Source organism: Pristiophorus japonicus, chromosome 18, assembly GCF_044704955.1.
Source record: "Pristiophorus japonicus isolate sPriJap1 chromosome 18, sPriJap1.hap1, whole genome shotgun sequence".
Classification (NCBI taxonomy): domain Eukaryota; kingdom Metazoa; phylum Chordata; class Chondrichthyes; family Pristiophoridae; genus Pristiophorus; species Pristiophorus japonicus.
Window position 1 is genome coordinate 4,847,330 of NC_091994.1, and position 19,234 is coordinate 4,866,563.

Sequence of the window (19,234 nt, forward strand, 5' to 3'; positions counted from 1 at the left end):
AGCTGCAGTGATGGCTGATGAATCCGCCCGCGGCCACCCCTGGGTTATTTGGGCAAGTTTTTTGTGTTACAGATGTTTAGAAATATTAAAAACGAATCGATCTCTGCTGGCTTTTCACGCGGGGAGTGAAAACCAAGCATAGTCTTCAGGTGAAGTTGGATTAAAATGTGATGGATAACTGAACCAGTGTGTGTCTCATTTTAAAACAACCCGTCTGTCCTTATTTTTACATCTCCATTATAAATTTTTATGTCAACACTTCGAATGTGAACTGGTCCCGCTGTAATTGCGCCTGCTGCCAGTGGGGGCGCTGCCACTGCCGGGGACGGGTGTAATTACAGGGTGCTGAGTTTACATTCGAAATGTTGACATTGGAATTTATAATGGCAAACGTTGACAGGAATTGTGCCCAGTTTGAGGATTTTTGAGCAGATTACAATATTCCATTCTTTCCAGCCGCTTATGTTTTTCCACCTGTCTCCTCCTCCTCCTATTAGATTGATGGTACCTCGTCCGATTGGCTATTTTTCAATGAGCGGAGGTGATAACAGCAGCTTCTCCGATCATTAGAACATAGAAAATAGGTGCCACTCGGCCCTTCGAGCCTGCACCACCATTCAATAAGATCATGGCTGATCATTCCCTCAGTACCCCTTTACTGCTTTCTCTCCATACCCCTTGATCCCTTTAGCCGTAAGGACCATATCTAACTCCCTCTTGAATATATCCAATGAACTGGCATCAACAACTCTCTGTGGTAGAGAATTCCACAGGTTCACAATTCTCTGAGTGAAAAAGTTTCTCCTCATCTCGGTCCTAAATGGCTTACCCCTTTCCTTAGACTGTGACCCCTGGCTCTGGACTTCCCCAACATTGGGAACATTCTTCCTGCATCTAACCTGTCCAGTCCCGTCAGAATTTTACATGTTTCTATGAGATCCCTTCTCATTTTTCTGAATTCCAGTGAATATAAGCCTAGTCGATCCAGTCTTTCTTCATATGTCAGTCCTGGTTGACTCGGGTCAAGTCTCAGACAGTGCAACAAGCAATAGAAAGAAAGACTTGGATTTATATAGCGCCTTTCACGACCATCGGACGTCCCAAAGCGCTTTACAGCCAATACAGTATTTTTGGAGTGTAGTCACTGTAGTAATGTGGGAAACGCGGCAGCCAATTTGCGCACAGCAAGCTCCCACACACAGCAATGTGATAATGACCAGATAATCTTTTTTTTTTGTTATGTTGATTAAGGGATAAATATTGTCTCCAGGACACCGGGGATAACTCCTCTGCTCTTCTTTGAAATAGTGCCATGGGATCTTTTATGTCCACCTGAGAGAGCAGACGGGGCCTCGGTTTAACATCTCATCCGAGAGACGGCACCTCCGACAGTGCGGCGCTCCCACAGTACTGGCCTTAGAGTGTCAGCTTAGAGTATGGGCTCAAGTCTCTGAACCTATGATCTTCGGACTCACAGGCGAGAGTGCTGCCAAGTTGACACTTGTGCTGGGATCATCTGATTTACATACAGCCCAGAAACAGGCCATTGGGCCCCACCGCTCTGTGCCGGGGTTTAAGCTCCACACCAGCCCCCTCCCACCCCTCCATCTCACCCCATCACCATATCCCTCTGTTCCTTTCTCCCCCATGTGTTTATTCAGCTTCCCCTTAAATACATCGATACTATTCGCCTCAACCCCTCCCTGTGGCAGCGAGTTCCACATTCTCACCGCTCTCTGGGTAAAGAAGTTTCTCCTGAATTCCCCATTGGATTTATTAGTGACTGTCTGATATTGATGGCCCCTAGTTCTGGTCTCCCTCCACAAGTGGAAACATTTTGCACAGGCCCAGGATGGTGAAGTGACTCGGTGTCAGCCTGGGCAGATCTGCCCACGTGCGGCCATCAGACAAGCTTCACTGTAGTTAATCTATGTCATTTTAATCATTTGTTTGTTGCTAGGCAGCCATTTTGTCCTATCTTTATTAAGAAGATGGGAAGTGAGTTTGTAAATTTGTCTCGGATGCCCGCAGGTCCAGCCAGGGGTTTCCCGTACCTTGTGAGACTGAACTGTCCTCAGAAAGGGTAAAAAAACAATTTCATGTCTGATCACTGAGACAAACACCATCCGCCGAGATAGGATAGAACCCGTACCCCAGTGAGAGTCAGTGTGTGTGGGACCTGTACCCCAGTGAGAGTCAGTGTGTGTGGGACCTGTACCCCAGTGAGAGTCAGTGTGTGTGGGACCCATACCCCAGTGAGGGTCAGTGTGTGTGGGACCCGTACCCCAGTGAGAGTCAGTGTGTGTGGGACCTGTACCCCAGTGAGAGTCAGTGTGTGTGGGACTGTAACCCAGTGAGAGTCAGTGTGTGTGGGACTGTACCCCAGTGCGAGTCAGTGTGTGTGGGACCCATACCCCAGTGAGAGTCAGTGTGTGTGGGACCCGTACCCCAGTGAGAGTCAGTGTGTGTGGGACTGTACCCCAGTGAGGGTCAGTGTGTGTGGGACCCGTACCCCAGTGAGGGTCAGTGTGTGTGGGACCCGTACCCCAGTGAGAGTCAGTGTGTGTGGGACCTGTACCCCAGTGAGGGTCAGTGTGTGTGGGACCCGTACCCCAGTGAGAGTCAGTGTGTGTGGGACCTGTACCCCAGTGAGAGTCAGTGTGTGTGGGACCCGTACCCCAGTGAGAGTCAGTGTGTGTGGGACCTGTACCCCAGTGAGAGTCAGTGTGTGTGGGACCCGTACCCCAGTGAGAGTCAGTGTGTGTGGGACCCATACCCCAGTGAGAGTCAGTGTGTGTGGGACCCGTACCCCAGTGAGGGTCAGTGTGTGTGGGACCCGTACCCCAGTGAGAGTCAGTGTGTGTGGGACCTGTACCCCAGTGAGAGTCAGTGTGTGTGGGACTGTAACCCAGTGAGAGTCAGTGTGTGTGGGACTGTACCCCAGTGCGAGTCAGTGTGTGTGGGACCCATACCCCAGTGAGAGTCAGTGTGTGTGGGACCCGTACCCCAGTGAGAGTCAGTGTGTGTGGGACTGTACCCCAGTGAGGGTCAGTGTGTGTGGGACCCGTACCCCAGTGAGGGTCAGTGTGTGTGGGACCCGTACCCCAGTGAGAGTCAGTGTGTGTGGGACCCATACCCCAGTGAGAGTCAGTGTGTGTGGGACCCGTACCCCAGTGAGAGTCAGTGTGTGTGGGACTGTAACCCAGTGAGAGTCAGTGTGTGTGGGACTGTACCCCAGTGAGAGTCAGTGTGTGTGGGACTGTACCCCAGTGAGGGTCAGTGTGTGTGGGACCCGTACCCCAGTGAGAGTCAGTGTGTGTGGGACCTGTACCCCAGTGAGAGTCAGTGTGTGTGGGACCCGTACCCCAGTAAGAGTCAGTGTGTGTGGGACCTGTACCCCAGTGAGAGTCAGTGTGTGTGGGACCCGTACCCCAGTGAGAGTCAGTGTGTGTGGGACCCGTACCCCAGTGAGAGTCGGTGTGTGTGGGACCCGTATCCCGTGAGAGTCAGTGTGTGTGGGACCCGTACCCCAATGAGAGTCAGTGTGTGTGGGACCCATACCTCAGTGAGAGTCAGTGTGTGTGGGACCTGTACCCCAGTGAGAGTCAGTGTGTGTGGGACCCGTACCCCAGTGAGAGTCAGTGTGTGTGGGACCCGTACCCCAGTGAGAGTCGGTGTGTGTGGGACACGTACCTCAGTGAGGGTCAGTGTGTGTGGGACCCGTACCCCAGTGAGAGTCAGTGTGTGTGGGACCCGTACCCCAGTGAGAGTCAGTGTGTGTGGGACCCGTACCCCAGTGAGAGTCAGTGTGTGTGCCGGGCACTAGGACCTGGAGGATGCCTGTGGCGGTGCAGCCGTGCCCATCCCCCGCGGGCGCTGCTTCTCAGTCTCGGTCCCTGGGGAGCGGCGGGGGAGGAGATACAGCTTTAAAGCAGCCAATGGCACGGCGCCATTCACAGCTCCCCAGCGCATGGTGATTAATTGTGTTAAACAGGAGCAGGGAGCGGGAGAGGGAGAAAAAACAGAAAAGACAGGAGGAAAGGGGGGAGGTAGAGAGAATGGATGGACGGACCGCAGATACAGCAGCTTCCTGAGTGGCTGCATTAACACTCCCCACACCGCGCAGCTTACAGCATCCCGAATTGTCGCACCCAGGGGAAGCTGTCCCGCAGAATTAACACATAACTTTACGCAAATGTAAATAAAGAGCATTTATATTGTCTTATTTCTCCATTTCACCGGGGTACGGGTCCCACACACACCGACTCTCACTGGGGTACGGGTCCCACACACTGACTCTCACTGGGGTATGGGTCCCACACACACTGACCCTCACTGGGGTACGGGTCCCACACACACTGACTCTCATTGGGGTATGGGTCCCACACACACTGACTCTCACTGGGGTACGGGTCCCACACACACTGACCCTCACTGGGGTACGGGTCCCACACACACTGACTCTCATTGGGGTATGGGTCCCACACACACTGACCCTCACTGGGGTACGGGTCCCACACACTGACTCTCACTGGGGTACGGGTCCCACACACACTGACTCACTGGGGTACGGGTCCCACACACACTGACCCTCACTGGGGTACGGGTCCCACACACACTGACTCTCACTGGGGTACGGGTCCCACACACACTGACTCTCACTGGGGTACGGGTCCCACACACACTGACCCTCACTGGGGTACGGGTCCCACACACACTGACTCTCACTGGGGTACGGGTCCCACACACACTGACCCTCACTGGGGTACGGGTCCCACACACACTGACTCTCACTGGGGTACGGGTCCCACACACACTGACTCTCACTGGGGTACGGGTCCCACACACACTGACTCACTGGGGTACGGGTCCCACACACACTGACTCTCAGTGGGGTACGGGCAATTAGAAAATAATAAGATTGGGCAGAGTTAACACGGATTTATGAAAGGGAAATCACGTTTGACAAGTCTGTTGGATTTTTTTGAGGTTGTAACTAGCAGAATAGTTAAGGTGGAACCAGTGGATGTGGTGTATTGGGATTTTCAGAAGGCATTCAATAAGGTGCCACACAAGAGGTTATTGAACAAAATTAGGGCTCATGGGATTGGGGGTAATATACGAGCATGGATTGAGGATTGGTTAACGGACAGAAACCGGAGAGTAGGAATAACCGGGTCATATTCGGGTTGTCAGGCTGTAACTATTGGGGTACCATAAGGATCAGTGCTGGGCCCCAGCTATTCACAATCTGTATCAATGATGTGGATGAGGGGACCAAATGTAATATATCCAAGTTTGCTGATGATACAAAGCTCGGTGGGATTGTAAGTTGTGAGGAGGTTGCAAAGAGGCTTCAAGGGGATATAGACAGACTCAGTGAGTGGGCAAGAACATGGCAAATGGAATATAATGTGGAGAAATGTGACGTTATCCACTTCAGTAAGAAAAATAGGAAAGCAGAGTATTTTTTAAATGGTGAGAGATTGGGAAATGTTGGTGTTCAGAGGGACCTGGGGGTCCTTGTACACCAATCACTGAAAGTTAACCTGCAGGTGCAGCAAGTGATTAAAGCAAATGGTCTGTTGGCCTTTATTACAGGAGGATTTGAGTATAAGAGTAAAGACGTCTTACTGCAATTATACAGGGCCCTGGTGAGACCACACCTGGAGTATTGTGCACAGTTTGGGTCTCCTTACCTAAGGAAGGATTTACTTGCCATAGAGGGAGTGCAACGAAGGTTCACCAGACTGATTCCTGGGATGGGGGGATTGCCCTATGAGGAGAGAGTGAGTAGAGTAGGCCGATATTCTCTAGAGTTTAGAAGAATGAGAGGTGATCTCATTGAAACATACAACATTCTTACAGGGCTCGACAGGGTAGATGCAGGGAGGATGTTTCCCCCGGGCTGGGGAGTCTAGAACCAGGGGTCACAGTCTCAGGATAAGGGCTCGGCCATTTAGGACTGAGATGAGGAGGAATGTCTTAGAAACATAGAAACATAGAAAATAGGTGCAGGAGTAGGCCATTCAGCCCTTCTAGCCTGCACCGCCATTCAATGAGTTCATGGCTGAACATTCAACTTCAGTACCCCATTCCTGCTTTCTCGCCATAACCTTTGATCCCCCTAGTAGTAAGGACCTCATCTAACTCCTTTTTGAATATATTTAGTGAATTGGCCTCAACAACTTTCTGTGGTAGAGAATTCCACAGGTTCACCACTCTCTGGGTGAAGAAGTTCCTCCGCATCTTGGTCTTAAATGGCTTACCCCTTATCCTTAGACTGTGACCCCTGGTTCTGGACTTCCCCAACATTGGGAACATTCTTCCTGCATCTAACCTGTCTAACCCCGTCAGAATTTTAAATGTTTCTATGAGGTCCCCTCTCATTCTTCTGAACTCCAGTGAATACAAGCCCAGTTGATCCAGTCTTTCTTGATAGGTCAGTCCCGCCATCCCGGGAATCAGTCTGGTGAACCTTCGCTGCACTCCCTCAATAGCAAGAATGTCCTTCCTCAGGTTAGGAGACCAAAACTGTACACAATACTCCAGGTGTGGCCTCACCAATGCCCTGTACAACTGTAGCAACACCTCCCTGCCCCTGTACTCAAATCCCCTCGCTATGAAGGCCAACATGCCATTTGCTTTCTTAACCGCCTGCTGCACCTGCATGCCAACCTTCAATGACTGATGTACCATGACACCCAGGTCTCTTTGCACCTCCCCTTTTCCTAATCTGTCCCATTCAGATAATAGTCTGTCTCTTTGTTTTTACCACCAAAGTGGATAACCTCACATTTATCCACATTATACTTCATCTGCCATGCATTTGCCCACTCACCTAACCTATCCAAGTCACTCTGCAGCCTCATAGCATCCTCCTCACAGCTCACACTGCCACCCAACTTAGTGTCATCCGCAAATTTGGAGATACTACATTTAATCCCCTCATCTAAATCATTAATGTACAGTGTAAACAGCTGGGGCCCCAGCACAGAACCTTGCGGTACCCCACTAGTCACTGCCTGCCATTCTGAAAAGTACCCATTTACTCCTACTCTTTGCTTCCTGTCTGACAACCAGTTCTCAATCCATGTCAGTACACTACCCCCAATCCCATGTGCTCTAACTTTGCACATCAATCTCTTGTGTGGGACCTTGTCGAACGCCTTCTGAAAGTCCAAATATACCACATCAACTGGTTCTCCCTTATCCACTCTACTGGAAACATCCTCAAAAAATTCCAGAAGATTTGTCAAGCATGATTTCCCTTTCACAAATCCATGCTGACTTGGACCTATCATGTCACCTCTTTCCAAATGCACTGCTATGACATCCTTAATAATTGATTCCATCATTTTACCCACTACCGATGTCAGGCTGACCGGTCTATAATTCCCTGTTTTCTCTCTCCCTCCTTTTTTAAAAAGTGGGGTTACATTGGCTACCCTCCACTCCATAGGAACTGATCCAGAGTCAATGGAATGTTGGAAAATGACTGTCAACGCATCCACTATTTCCAAGGCCACCTCCTTAAGTACTCTGGGATGCAGTCCATCAGGCCCTGGGGATTTATCGGCCTTCAATCCCATCAATTTCCCCAACACAATTTCCCGGCTAATAAGGATTTCCCTCAGTTCCTCCTCCTTACTAGACCCCCCGACCCCTTTTATAACCGGAAGGTTGTTCGTGTCCTCCTTCGTGAATACCGAAGCAAAGTACTTGTTCAATTGGTCCGCCATTTCTTTGTTCCCCGTTATGACTTCCCCTGATTCTGACTGCAGGGGACCTACGTTTGTCTTTACTAACCTTTTTCTCTTTACATATCTATAGAAACTTTTGCAATCCGTCTTAATGTTCCCTGCAAGCTTCTTCTCATACTCCATTTTCCTTGCCCTAATCAAACCCTTTGTCCTCCTCTGCTGAGCTCTGAGATTCACTCAGAGGCTGGTGAATCTTTGGAATTCTCTGCCCCAGAGGGCTGTGGAGGCTCAGTCGACTAGTATATTCAGGACAGAGATCGATAGGTTTTTGCATACTAAGGGAATCAAGGGATATGGGGTTAGTGCAGGAAAGTGGAGTTGAGGTGGAAGATCAGCCATGATCTTATTGAATGGCGGGGCAGGCTCGAAGGGCCGAATGGCCGACTCCTGCTCCTATTTCTTATGTTCTTATAACTCCCCCGAGGTATCTGCGCACCTTTAATTCTGCACTCTTGAGCATCCCTGATTATAATCGCTCAACCATCGGTGGCCGTGCCTTCTGTTGCCTGGGCCCCAAGCTCTGGATCTCCCTCCCTAAACCTCTCCGCCTCTCTACCTGTCTTTCCTCCTCCTTAAAAGCTACCTCTTTGACCAAGCTTTTGGTCACCTACGCTAATTTCTACTTATGTGGCTCGGTGTCGCATGTTTTTATCCCATAATCCTCCTGTGAAGCGCCTTGGGACATTTCACTATGTTAAAGGCGCTATATAAATACAGGTTGTTGTTGTTGAGCCGTTAAAGCAAGACTCCATCTGCCCTCTTAGGTGGATGTAAACAATTTGACGCAACTATTTGAAGAAGTTATTCCCGGTGTCCTGGTTCAATATTTATCCATCAATCAACATCACAAAAACAGATGATCTGGTCACTGCTGTTTGTGGGATCCTGCTGTGCGCAAATTGGCTGCCACGTTTCCACATTACAACTTCACTTCAAAAAAGCACTTCATTGGCTCTAAAACACTTTCCCTGACGTGGTGAAAAGATGCTGTAGCATTGTGTATAATGAGCACGATGAACACAATCCGGAGAAGTGTCAGGTAATGCACTTGGGGAGGGGCAACAAGGCAAGGGAATAGCCAATAAATAGGAGGATACTGAGGGGTGTGGAGGAACAGAGGGACCTTGGAGTGCATGTCCACAGATTCTTAAAGGTCATGGGACAGGTGATAAGGTAGTTAAAAAGGCATACGGAATGCTTTCCTTTATTAGCCGGGAACTTATGCTTGAATTGTATAAAACACTAGTTAGACCACAGCTGGAGTACTGCGTGCAGTTCTGGTCACCACATTACAGGAAAGATGTGATTGCACTGGAGAGGGTACAGAGGAGATTTATGAGAATGTTGCCAGGACTGGAGAATTTTAGCTATGAGGAAAGATTGGATAGGCTGGGGTTGTTGTCTTTGAAACACAGGGGGCTGAGGGGAGAACATAAGAACATAAGAATTAGGAACAGGAGTAGGCCATCTAGCCCCTCGAGCCTGCTCCTCCATTCAACAAGATTATGGCTGATCTGGCCGTGGACTCAGCTCCACTTACCCGCCCGATCCCCATAACCCTTAATTCCCTTATTGGTTCCTTATTGAGGTGTATAAAATTATGAGGGGCCTAGATAGAGTAGATAGGAAGGACCCATTTCCCTTGGTAGAAGGTTTCGAGGGGATTTGAGGAGAAATGTCTTCACCCAGAGGGTGGTGGGGGCCTGGAACTCACGGCCTGAAAGGGTGGTAGAGGCAGAAACCCTCACCACATTTAAAAAGTACTTGGATGTGCACCTGAAGTGCCGTAACCTGCAGGGCTACGGACCAAGAGCTGGAAAGTGGGATTAGGCCGGATAACTCTTTGTCAGTCGGCACGGACACGATGGGCCGAAATGGCCTCCTTCCGTGCTGTAAATTTCTCTGATTATGTTGCGCAAGGAGTTGGTGCAGTGCGTGGTGGCGCTGGTGATGTATTCACCTTCTCACCAGCTGACCGAACATCCGCTCTTTTCCCTGCCGTTCCCAGAACTGCACCGCTGACAAATATTTTCTGTGTGAATGTTTGCAATTAACACCATTAATTGAGGCCAATTAGTTGCACACTTGTTCGTGTCAGAGACAGGCCTGTGCTGCCTGACTGTCCCTCACTGGCATGCATGGTTAATGGACGACCTGACCCGAGTTAGACTCGGTCAGTGTACATTGATTGATCAGTGTAAATTGAATTGTCTGAAAGTCAAGCTTCCAACAGCCTTTGGCTGGTTGGCACTTTCTCTGATCCCCGTGTTTCCCGTTTCAGATTGAGTCCCGGGAGGGACGTGACTGATTATCATTTGGAGAAGTTTTGGGGATTGTGCCCCCAGTTTTTTACCGAATGGGATTTAACCTCCTTAATAGCCTCCTGGTCATCAACGCTGCTCTGTTCGAAGTAGCCTCCCTGTGAACCAATCACTGTACAGGGAGGGGGTGGGGGGGGGGATGAACCAATCACTGTACAGGGGGGGAACCAATCACTGTATGGGGGAGGTGAACCAATCACTGTACAGGGAGGGAACCAATCACTGTACGGGGGGGGGGGGGGGGTGAACCAATAACTGTACAGGGAGAGGGTGGTGGGGGGATGAACCAATCACTGTATGGGGGAGGTGAACCAATCACTGTACGGGGGGGGGTGAACCAATCACTGTACAGGGAGGGAACCAATCACTGTACGGGGGGGGTGAACCAATCACTGTACGGGGGGGGTGAACCAATCACTGTACGGGGGGGGGAACCAATCACTGTACGGGGAGGGGGTGGTGGGGGGATGAACCAATCACTGTACAGGGGGGGAACCAATCACTGTATGGGGGAGGTGAACCAATCACTGTACGGGGGGGGGGGGAACCAATCACTGTACGGGGAGGGGGTGGTGGGGTGATGAACCAATCGCTGTACAGGGGGTGAACCGATCACTGTACGGGGGGGGTGAACCAACCACTGTATGGGGGAGGTGAACCAATCACTGTACAGGGGGGGAACCAATCACTGTACAGGGGGGGAACCAATCACTGTACGGGGGGGGGAACCAATCACTGTACGGGGGGGGAACCAACCACTGTATGGGGGAGGTGAACCAACCACTGTATGGGGGAGGTGAACCAATCACTGTACAGGGGGGGAACCAATCACTGTACAGGAGGTGAACCAATCACTGTACAATGGGGGGGAACCAATCACTGTACGGGGGGGAACCAATCACTGTACGGGGAGGGGGGGGTAAACCAATCACTGGTTCACCACCCCCCCACCCCATACAATCACTGTATGGGGGGGGGGGGTGAACCAATCATTGCACGAGTGGGTGGGGGACCGATCGGTGTACGGGGGTGGGTGACCCCTGTTGGGTCCACTGGACCATTATTGGAATCAATGGGCTAGTGAGGGGCTTTATTGCAGCAAAGGGTTATGGCGGATGTGTGAAGGGTTCACAGATCAAACATGAAAAACACTCAGCAGTACGGTTATAGATTGTATCCTTCCAAACTGTATAACACTGGGGTACAGTACTGGTGGGTACAAGTCTGTCACTGTATAACACTGGGGTACAGTACTGGTGGGTACAAGTCTGTCACTGTATAACACTGGGGTACAGTACTGGTGGGTACAAGTCTGTCACTGTATAACACTGGGGTACAGTACTGGTGGGTACAAGTCTGTCACTGTATAACACTGGGGTACAGTACTGGTGGGTACAGGTCTGTCACTGTATAACACTGGGGTACAGTACTGGTGGGTACAGGTCTGTCACTGTATAACACTGGGGTACAGTACTGGTGGGTACAGGTCTGTCACTGTATAACACTGGGGTACAGTGCTGGTGGGTACAGGTCTGTCACTGTATAACACTGGGGTACAGTACTGGTGGGTACAGGTCTGTCACTGTATAACACTGGGGTACAGTACTGGTGGGTACAGGTCTGTCACTGTATAACACTGGGGTACAGTACTGGTGGGTACAGGTCTGTCACTGTATAACACTGGGGTACAGTACTGGTGGGTACAGGTCTGTCACTGTATAACACTGGGGTACAGTACTGGTGGGTACAGGTCTGTCACTGTATAACACTAGGGTACAGTGCTGGTGGGTACAGGTCTGTCACTGTATAACACTGGGGTACAGTACTGGTGGGTACAGGTCTGTCACTGGCGATAATTTGAGTGATGGTTTGTCGGGCTGAACGTGATGCTGAGACTGTGGCCCTGGTGTTGAGACTCTGAGGAGTTTGAGCTGCTATCGGTTGACCAGGCATGCAAGGGTTAAGACCGCAGTTTGCCACTCACCGTCAGCGGGCAGTGTGCCCAGCGCCAGGCCTGTTGTTCGGAGTTGCCAGCTTCCCCGACAGGTTTGTTTCGCAGTAATTAATTTCCCCGATTGTTGCTGCAGCTGTCGGAGAGCGGGGTCTGTGGCCCAAACATTGCGCCTCATCCCTCATACTCCTGTACATCACCCACCCTCCCCCTCCGACAGTGCGGCACTCCCTCAGTACTGCCCCTCCGACAGTGCAGCACTCCCTCAGTACTGCCCCTGCGACAGTGCGGCGCTCCCTCAGTACTGCCCCTCCGACAGTGCGGCACTCCCTCAGTACTGCCCCTCCGACAGTGCAGCACTCCCTCAGTACTGCCCCTGCGACAGTGCGGCGCTCCCTCAGTACTGCCCCTCCGACAGTGCGGCACTCCCTCAGTACTGTCCCTCCGACAGTGCGGCGCTCCCTCAGTACTGCCCCTCCGACAGTGCGGTGTCAGTACTGCCCCTCCGACAGTGCGGCACTCCCTCAGTACTGCCCCTCTGACAGTGCGGCACTCCCTCAGTACTGCCCCTCCGACAGTGCGGCGCTCCCTCAGTACTGCCCCTCCAACAGTGCGGCGCTCCCTCAGTACTGCCCCTCCGACAGTGCGGCGCTCCCTCAGTACTGCCCCTCCGACAGTGCGGTGTCAGTACTGCCCCTCTGACAGTGCGGCACTCCCTCAGTACTGCCCCTCCGACAGTGCGGCGCTCCCTCAGTACTGCCCCTCCGACAGTGCGGCGTCAGTACTGGCCCTCTGACAGTGCGGCGCTCCCTCAGTTGTTAATGTGGATTCTGTGCTTGTCTGTGGAGTGGGACTTGAATCACGACCTTGTGACTCAGAGACGAGAGAGAGTGTGATCCACTGAGTGAAACCCACAGTCAATCAGTGAGTGGGTGGCGTTATGGGCTGTTTCTCTCATTTAATCCGTGAACGTAAAATCACACTCGTGAGTCACTCTTACAAATCCTTACCCTGAATAAACAGTGGCTGTACAGTTACACAGTAAATGCTTTGATTAATGAGTTGAAAGAATTCTGGACCAGTAAAACAGTTTGTATTTATTAATGATTCAGTTGGTGGCCAGGGCAGGTTCAGTCTCAGCGGTGATGCACGCTGTGGTTGGATAGCTTGCTGGCACTCCCTGTCCGATTTTCCATGGAACCATACCCGAGCAACAGGGAGTTGGGATAGTGTCCCTGGGAATGGAAGTGTCCATTACAGATTCCAACAGAGGCAATTCATCATATTTATATTTAAATTTTTTGCTGAAATGCTGTTGCTACTGGAGCAGGTCAGAGGCTGGGTATTCTGCGGCGAGTGTCTCACCTCCTGACTCCCCAAAGCCTTTCCACCGTCTACAAGGCACAAGTCAGGAGTGTGATGGAATACTCTCCACTTGCCTGGATGAGTGCAGCTCCAACAACATTCAAGAAGCTCAACACCATCCAGGACAAAGCAGCCGTTTGATCGGCCCCCCATCCACCACCTTCAACACTCACTCCCTCCACCACCGGCGCACCGTGGCTGCAGTGTGCACCATCTACAAGATGCACTGCAGCAACTCGCCAAGGCTTCTTCGGCAGCACCTCCCAAACCCGCGACCTCTACCCCCTAGAAGGACAAGGGCAGCAGGTGCATGGGAACACCACCACCTCCACGTTCCCCTCCCAGTCACACACCATCCTGACTTGGAAATATATCGGCCGTTCCTTCATCGTCGCTGGGTCACAATCCTGGAACTCCCTCCCTAACAGCACTGTGGGAGCACCTTCACCACACGGACTGCAGCGGTTCAAGAAGGCGGCTCACCACCACCTTCTCAAGGGGCAATTAGGGATGGGCAATAAATGCCGGCCTTGCCAGCGACGCCCACATCCCGGGAATGAATAAAGTACTAAGCAGATTGACAGGGTAGATGCAGGGAGGGTGTTTCCCCCCTGGGCTGGGGAATCTAGAACCAGGGGTCACAGTCTCAGGATAAGGGGTCGGCCATTTAGGACTGAGATGAGGAGGAATTTCTTCACTCAGAGGGTGGTGAATCTTTGGAATTCTCTGCCCCAGAGGGCTGTGGAGGCTCAGTCTCTGAATATATTCAAGGCTGAGATCGATAGATTTTTGGACTCTAGGGGAATCAAGGGATATGGGGATCGGGCGGGAAAGTGGAGTTGAGATCGAAGATCAGCCATGATCTTATTGAATGGTGGAGCCCGTATTGGACTGTTCAGTCACCTAAGAACTAATTTTTAGAGTGGAAGCAAGTTTTCCTCGATTTCGAGGGACTGCCTATGATGATGATGATGAATGGCAGAGCAGGCTCAAGGGGCCGAATGGCCGACTCCTGCTCCTAATTGTTAAGTTCAGAGTTCGGAGCCCTGGTTAGATGGAGGGAACGTTGCCTGTTTAAAAGATACTGGCCGAGTGTGAGCTGTGAGTTGGATTGTGGTTCTCAATACCTGCGGGCTCCGGTAAGCTAATGATACAGACCAGGCTCGCGGGGCCACGGATGAGTGACGGGTGAAGGGTTTTAATGGGCACTCGAGAGGCATAGCAAGCTGGGGTTGCCATGGTTACTGCTTGTGTGGAGCTCGTTCACCTGACTGAGGGATAGATTTTGCTCGAGACTCCAGAAGCAGCTCCTGATGTGCTCTGTCCCGATTAATTTTTAATAATTTTGAATACAGCACTGGTTAGTGAAGTGTGGAGAGTTCGGTGTCAGAGACTGGGAGGGGAAGAGTCAGACACACACAGACACGCAGACACATGCACACGCAGACACACGCAGGCACACGCAGACACACGCAGACACACGCACACAGACACACAGGCACACAGGCACAGTCACACACACAGACACAGCATATCAGGAGCTTTGCTCCCTGTTTTTGCCCTGGTTCAAAATTTTGCTCTCAGACAGATTTTTTTTTTTGCAAATCTAATCTATTTTGTTTAACCCCTTGTTGCTGATTTTTGAGACTGGAAGGAGAGAGTTGGATTAGATCAGGATTAAATCCAATTGGTTTCATTCAAAGTGGCTGCAGAGGAGGGGGAATAGATTCAGACATATTTTTATGTCTTTCTTTTAATGTAACCTGCAGTTATACAGCGCTACTCAGACACAGTAAACGGGGGGAGGGGGGGGAGAAAGGCAGGGGACTTAAGCAAAGCTGGGATCGGTAGCCAGAGACAAAATTGGGCAGAGAGTGTGAGGAGAAGCGCAGTGTTAGAGAGTTTGAGTGTGTGTGTGTCTGTGCGTTTCTGTGTGTGTGTGTGTCTCTGCGTTTCTGTGTGTGTGCGTGTGCGTTTCTGTGTGTGTGTGTGTCTCTGCGTTTCTGTGTGTGTGTGTGTGTGTCTGTGCGTTTCTGTGTGTGTGTGTGTGTGTCTGTGCGTTTCTGTGTGTGTGTGTGTGTCTGTGCGTTTCTGTGCGTGTGTGTGTGTGTCTGTGCGTTTCTGTGCGTGTGTGTGTGTGTCTGTGCGTTTCTGTGCGTGTGTGTGTGTGTGTGCGTTTCTGTGCGTGTGTGTGTGTGTCTGTGCGTTTCTGTGTCTGTGCGTTTCTGTGCGTTTCTGTGCGTGTGTGTGTGTGTCTGTGCGTGTGTGTGTGTGTGTCTGTGCGTTTCTGTGCGTGTGTGTGTGTGTCTGTGCGTTTCTGTGCGTGTGTGTATGTGTCTGTGCGTTTCTGTGTGTGTGTGTGTGTGTCTGTGCGTTTCTGTGTGTGTGTGTCTGTGCGTTTCTGTGCGTGTGTGTGTGTGTCTGTGCGTGTCTGTGTGTGTCTGTGCGTTTCTGTGCGTGTGTGTCTGTGTGTGTGTGTGTGTGCGTTTCTGTGCGTGTGTGTGTGTGTCTGTGCATTTCTGTGCGTGTGTGTGTGTGTCTGTGCGTTTCTGTGCGTTTCTGTGTGTGTGTGTGTCTGTGCGTGTGTGTGTGTGTCTGTGCGTTTCTGTGCGTGTGTGTGTGTGTCTGTGCGTTTCCGTGCGTGTGTGTGTGTCTGTGCGTTTCTGTGTGTGTGTGTGTGTGTGTCTGTGCGTTTCTGTGTGTGTGTGTGTGTCTGTGCGTTTCTGTGCGTTTCTGTGCGTGTGTGTGTGTGTCTGTGCGTGTGTGTGTGTGTCTGTGCGTTTCTGTGCGTGTGTGTGTGTGTGCGTGTGTGTGTGTGTCTGTGCGTTTCTGTGCGTGTGTGTGTGTGTCTGTGCGTGTGTGTGTGTTTCTGTGCGTTTCTGTGCGTGTGTGTGTGTGTCTCTGCGTTTCTGTGCGTGTGTGTGTGTGTCTGTGTGTGTCTGTGCGTTTCTGTGCGTGTGTGTGTGTGTCTGTGCGTGTGTGTGTGTGTCTGTGCGTTTCTGTGCGTGTGTGTGTGTGTCTGTGCGTTTCTGTGCGTGTGTGTGTCTGTGCGTGTGTGTGTGTGTCTGTGCGTTTCTGTGCGTGTGTGTGTGTGTCTGTGCGTGTGTGTGTGTGTCTGTGCGTTTCTGTGCGTGTGTGTGTGTGTCTGTGCGTTTCTGAGTGTGTGGCTCGGTGATGCCAATCATGGTGGAATATTCAGCCAACACTGTCTAGAATTGAGTGTGAGGTATGGCTCCTCGGGTGATGGAGCCAGTATCTCAGCGAATGAGAAGAGGGCAGGAGTGCAGTGCCCCCCCATGCCCTGCCCCCCATGCCCTGCCCCCCCCCCCCGGTCCTCACTGCACAATTCCCGGGCAATTTCTGTCCCGACGCTGGGCTTGTTGCAACGTTTGATGCTGCCCTGATTAGTATGCATGGCCGGGTCTCAGTAAAACATTGCCTGATTGGTTGGGGAGTTGCAGGAGGTAGCTAGTGATGTGATCGATAGCCTGGGGGTGGGCGAGGGAGAGTGATCAGCCCTGACTCTTGCCCGGGGTGAATGGGGATGGGAGTGTGGGAGACGGATTTTTCTCTCTCCCTTCTGCGAACCTGCGTTGTGCATTTAACACTTTCACCCAGCCCTGCCTCACCATGACACTAAACCACATTGCATACCGTACCCCTCCCCACCCACATACCCACCCAACCCCCCACCCATCTACCCACTCCCCACCCTCCTCACACCCTCACCCCACTCCCCACCTCCTCGCCCCCTCACCCTCCCCCCTCCAACCCACCGGGGACTGCAACTGGGGTACAGCGTCAACACACGGATAAAATCAGACCTGAAATTACATTCCAGATTGTCAGGGGACACGGATTCTCGCTTAGAGCAGGAAAGGTGCACAGATCGCACAAATTTACCAACTGTCCTCACTCCCGGGTGTCCGTTATTCTATATATAAAGCCCCCCCCCCCCTCCCGAACCCCCTCGATTAGATCCCAGCCTGTAACTCACTATATAATGGGTGATTCATTCTGTTTTGCTGTGGGTGTTTGGTGAGATTGTGGAATCTCTCTAATCTCGAGCACTGACCCCTGGGGAGCCCAGTGCCTGTTGTACCCTGGTGTAGGGAAAATGTTAGAATCTATTATTAAGGACGTAGTAACAGGGCACTTAAAAAATAATAATAGGATTGGGCAGAGTCAACACGGATTTATGAAAGGGAAATCATGTTTGACGAATCTGTTGGAGTTTTTTGAGGTTGTAACTAGCAGAATAGATAAGGGGGAACCAGTGGATGTGGTGTATTTGGATTTTCAGAAGGCATTCGATAAGATGCTACACAAGAGGTTATTAAACAAAATTAGGGCTCATGGGATTGGGACTAATATACGAGCATGGATTGAGGATTGGTTAACGGAGAGAAGCCGGAGAGTAGGAATAAACGGGTCATTTTCAGGTGGGCAGACTGTAACTAGTGAGTTACCGCAAGGCCTCATCTATTCACAACCTAAGGATAAGGGGCAGGCCATTTAGGACTGAGATGAGGAGAAACTTCTTCACTCAGAGAGTTGTTAACCTGTGGAATTCTCTACCGCAGAGAGTTGTTGATGCCAGTTCATTGGATATATTCAAGAGGGAGTTAGATGTGGCTCTTACTGCTGAGGGGATCAAGGGGTATGGAGAGAAAGCAGGAAAGGGGTACTGAGGGAATGATCAGCCATGATCTTATTAAATTTGTGGTGCAGGCTCGAAGGGCCGAATGGCCTACTCCTGCACCTATTTTCAATGTTTCTATGAATGTAAGTTGTGAGGAGGATGCAAAGAGGCTTCAAGGGGATACAAGACAGGCTCAGTGAGTGGGCAAGAACTTGGCAAATGGAATATAATGTGGAGAAATGTGAAGTTATCCACTTTGGTAGGAAAAATAGGAAAGCAGAGTATTTTTTAAATGGTGAGAGATTGGGAAATGTTGGTGTTCAGAGGGACCTGGGGGTCCTTGTACACCAATCACTGAAAGTTAACCTGCGGGTACAGCAAGTGATTAAAGCAAATGGTCTGTTGGCCTTTATTACAGGAGGATTTGAGTATAAGAGTAAAGACGTCTTACTGCAATTATACAGGGCCCCGGTGAGACCACACCTGGAGTATTGTGTACAGTTTTGGTCTCCTTACCTAGGGAAGGATATACTTGCCATAGAGGGAGTGCAACGAAGGTTCACCAGACTGATTCCTGGGATGGGGGGATTGCCCTATGAGGAGAGATTGAGTAGACTAGGCCGATATTCTCTAGCGTTTAGAAGAATGAGAGGTGATCTCATTGAAACATAAATTCTGACAGGGATTGGACAGGGTAGATGCAGGGAGGATGTTTCCCCCGGGCTGGGGAGTCTAGAACCAGGGGTCACAGTCTCAGGATAAGGGGTCGGCCATTTAGGACTGAGATGAGGAGGAATTTCTTCACTCGGAGGGTGGTGAATCTTTGGAATTCTCTGCCCCAGAGGGCTGTGGAGGCTCAGTCTGTGAGTATATTCAAGGCTGAGATCGATAGGTTTTTGGATGTTAAGGGAATCGAGGGATATGGGGATCGGGCGGGGAAGTGGAGTTGAGGTGGAAGATCAGCCATGATCTGATTGAATGGCGGAGCAGGCTCGAGGGGCCGGTACGTATGTGGTGCGGACTCTAACCATCGCTGGCTGTCTGTTTTTTTGCAGAGTGCTGCAGCAGCTCCAAGTCCCGTCCTCGGGAACGTGACCCCCAACGAGGGGGTTCCAGGCGTTCCACTGCCCCCCGGCTTCTTCCAGGTACTCACAGCTCGGGCATCGTACTGATAACTGGGGGGGGGAGGGGA

The 19,234-nt window shown here is 51.1% G+C and overlaps 1 protein-coding gene across 1 annotated transcript in view; it reads left to right on the top strand.

Moving 5' to 3' along the window:
- ssbp4 (single stranded DNA binding protein 4) overlaps positions 1 to 19,234 on the top strand; it is a 109,748-nt gene that overhangs the window by 59,650 nt on the left and 30,864 nt on the right. The window contains exon 5 of the mRNA XM_070860775.1: positions 19,098 to 19,187. Within this exon, the coding sequence (XP_070716876.1) occupies positions 19,098 to 19,187 (90 nt within the window). The remainder of the gene's footprint in view (positions 1 to 19,097; positions 19,188 to 19,234) is intronic.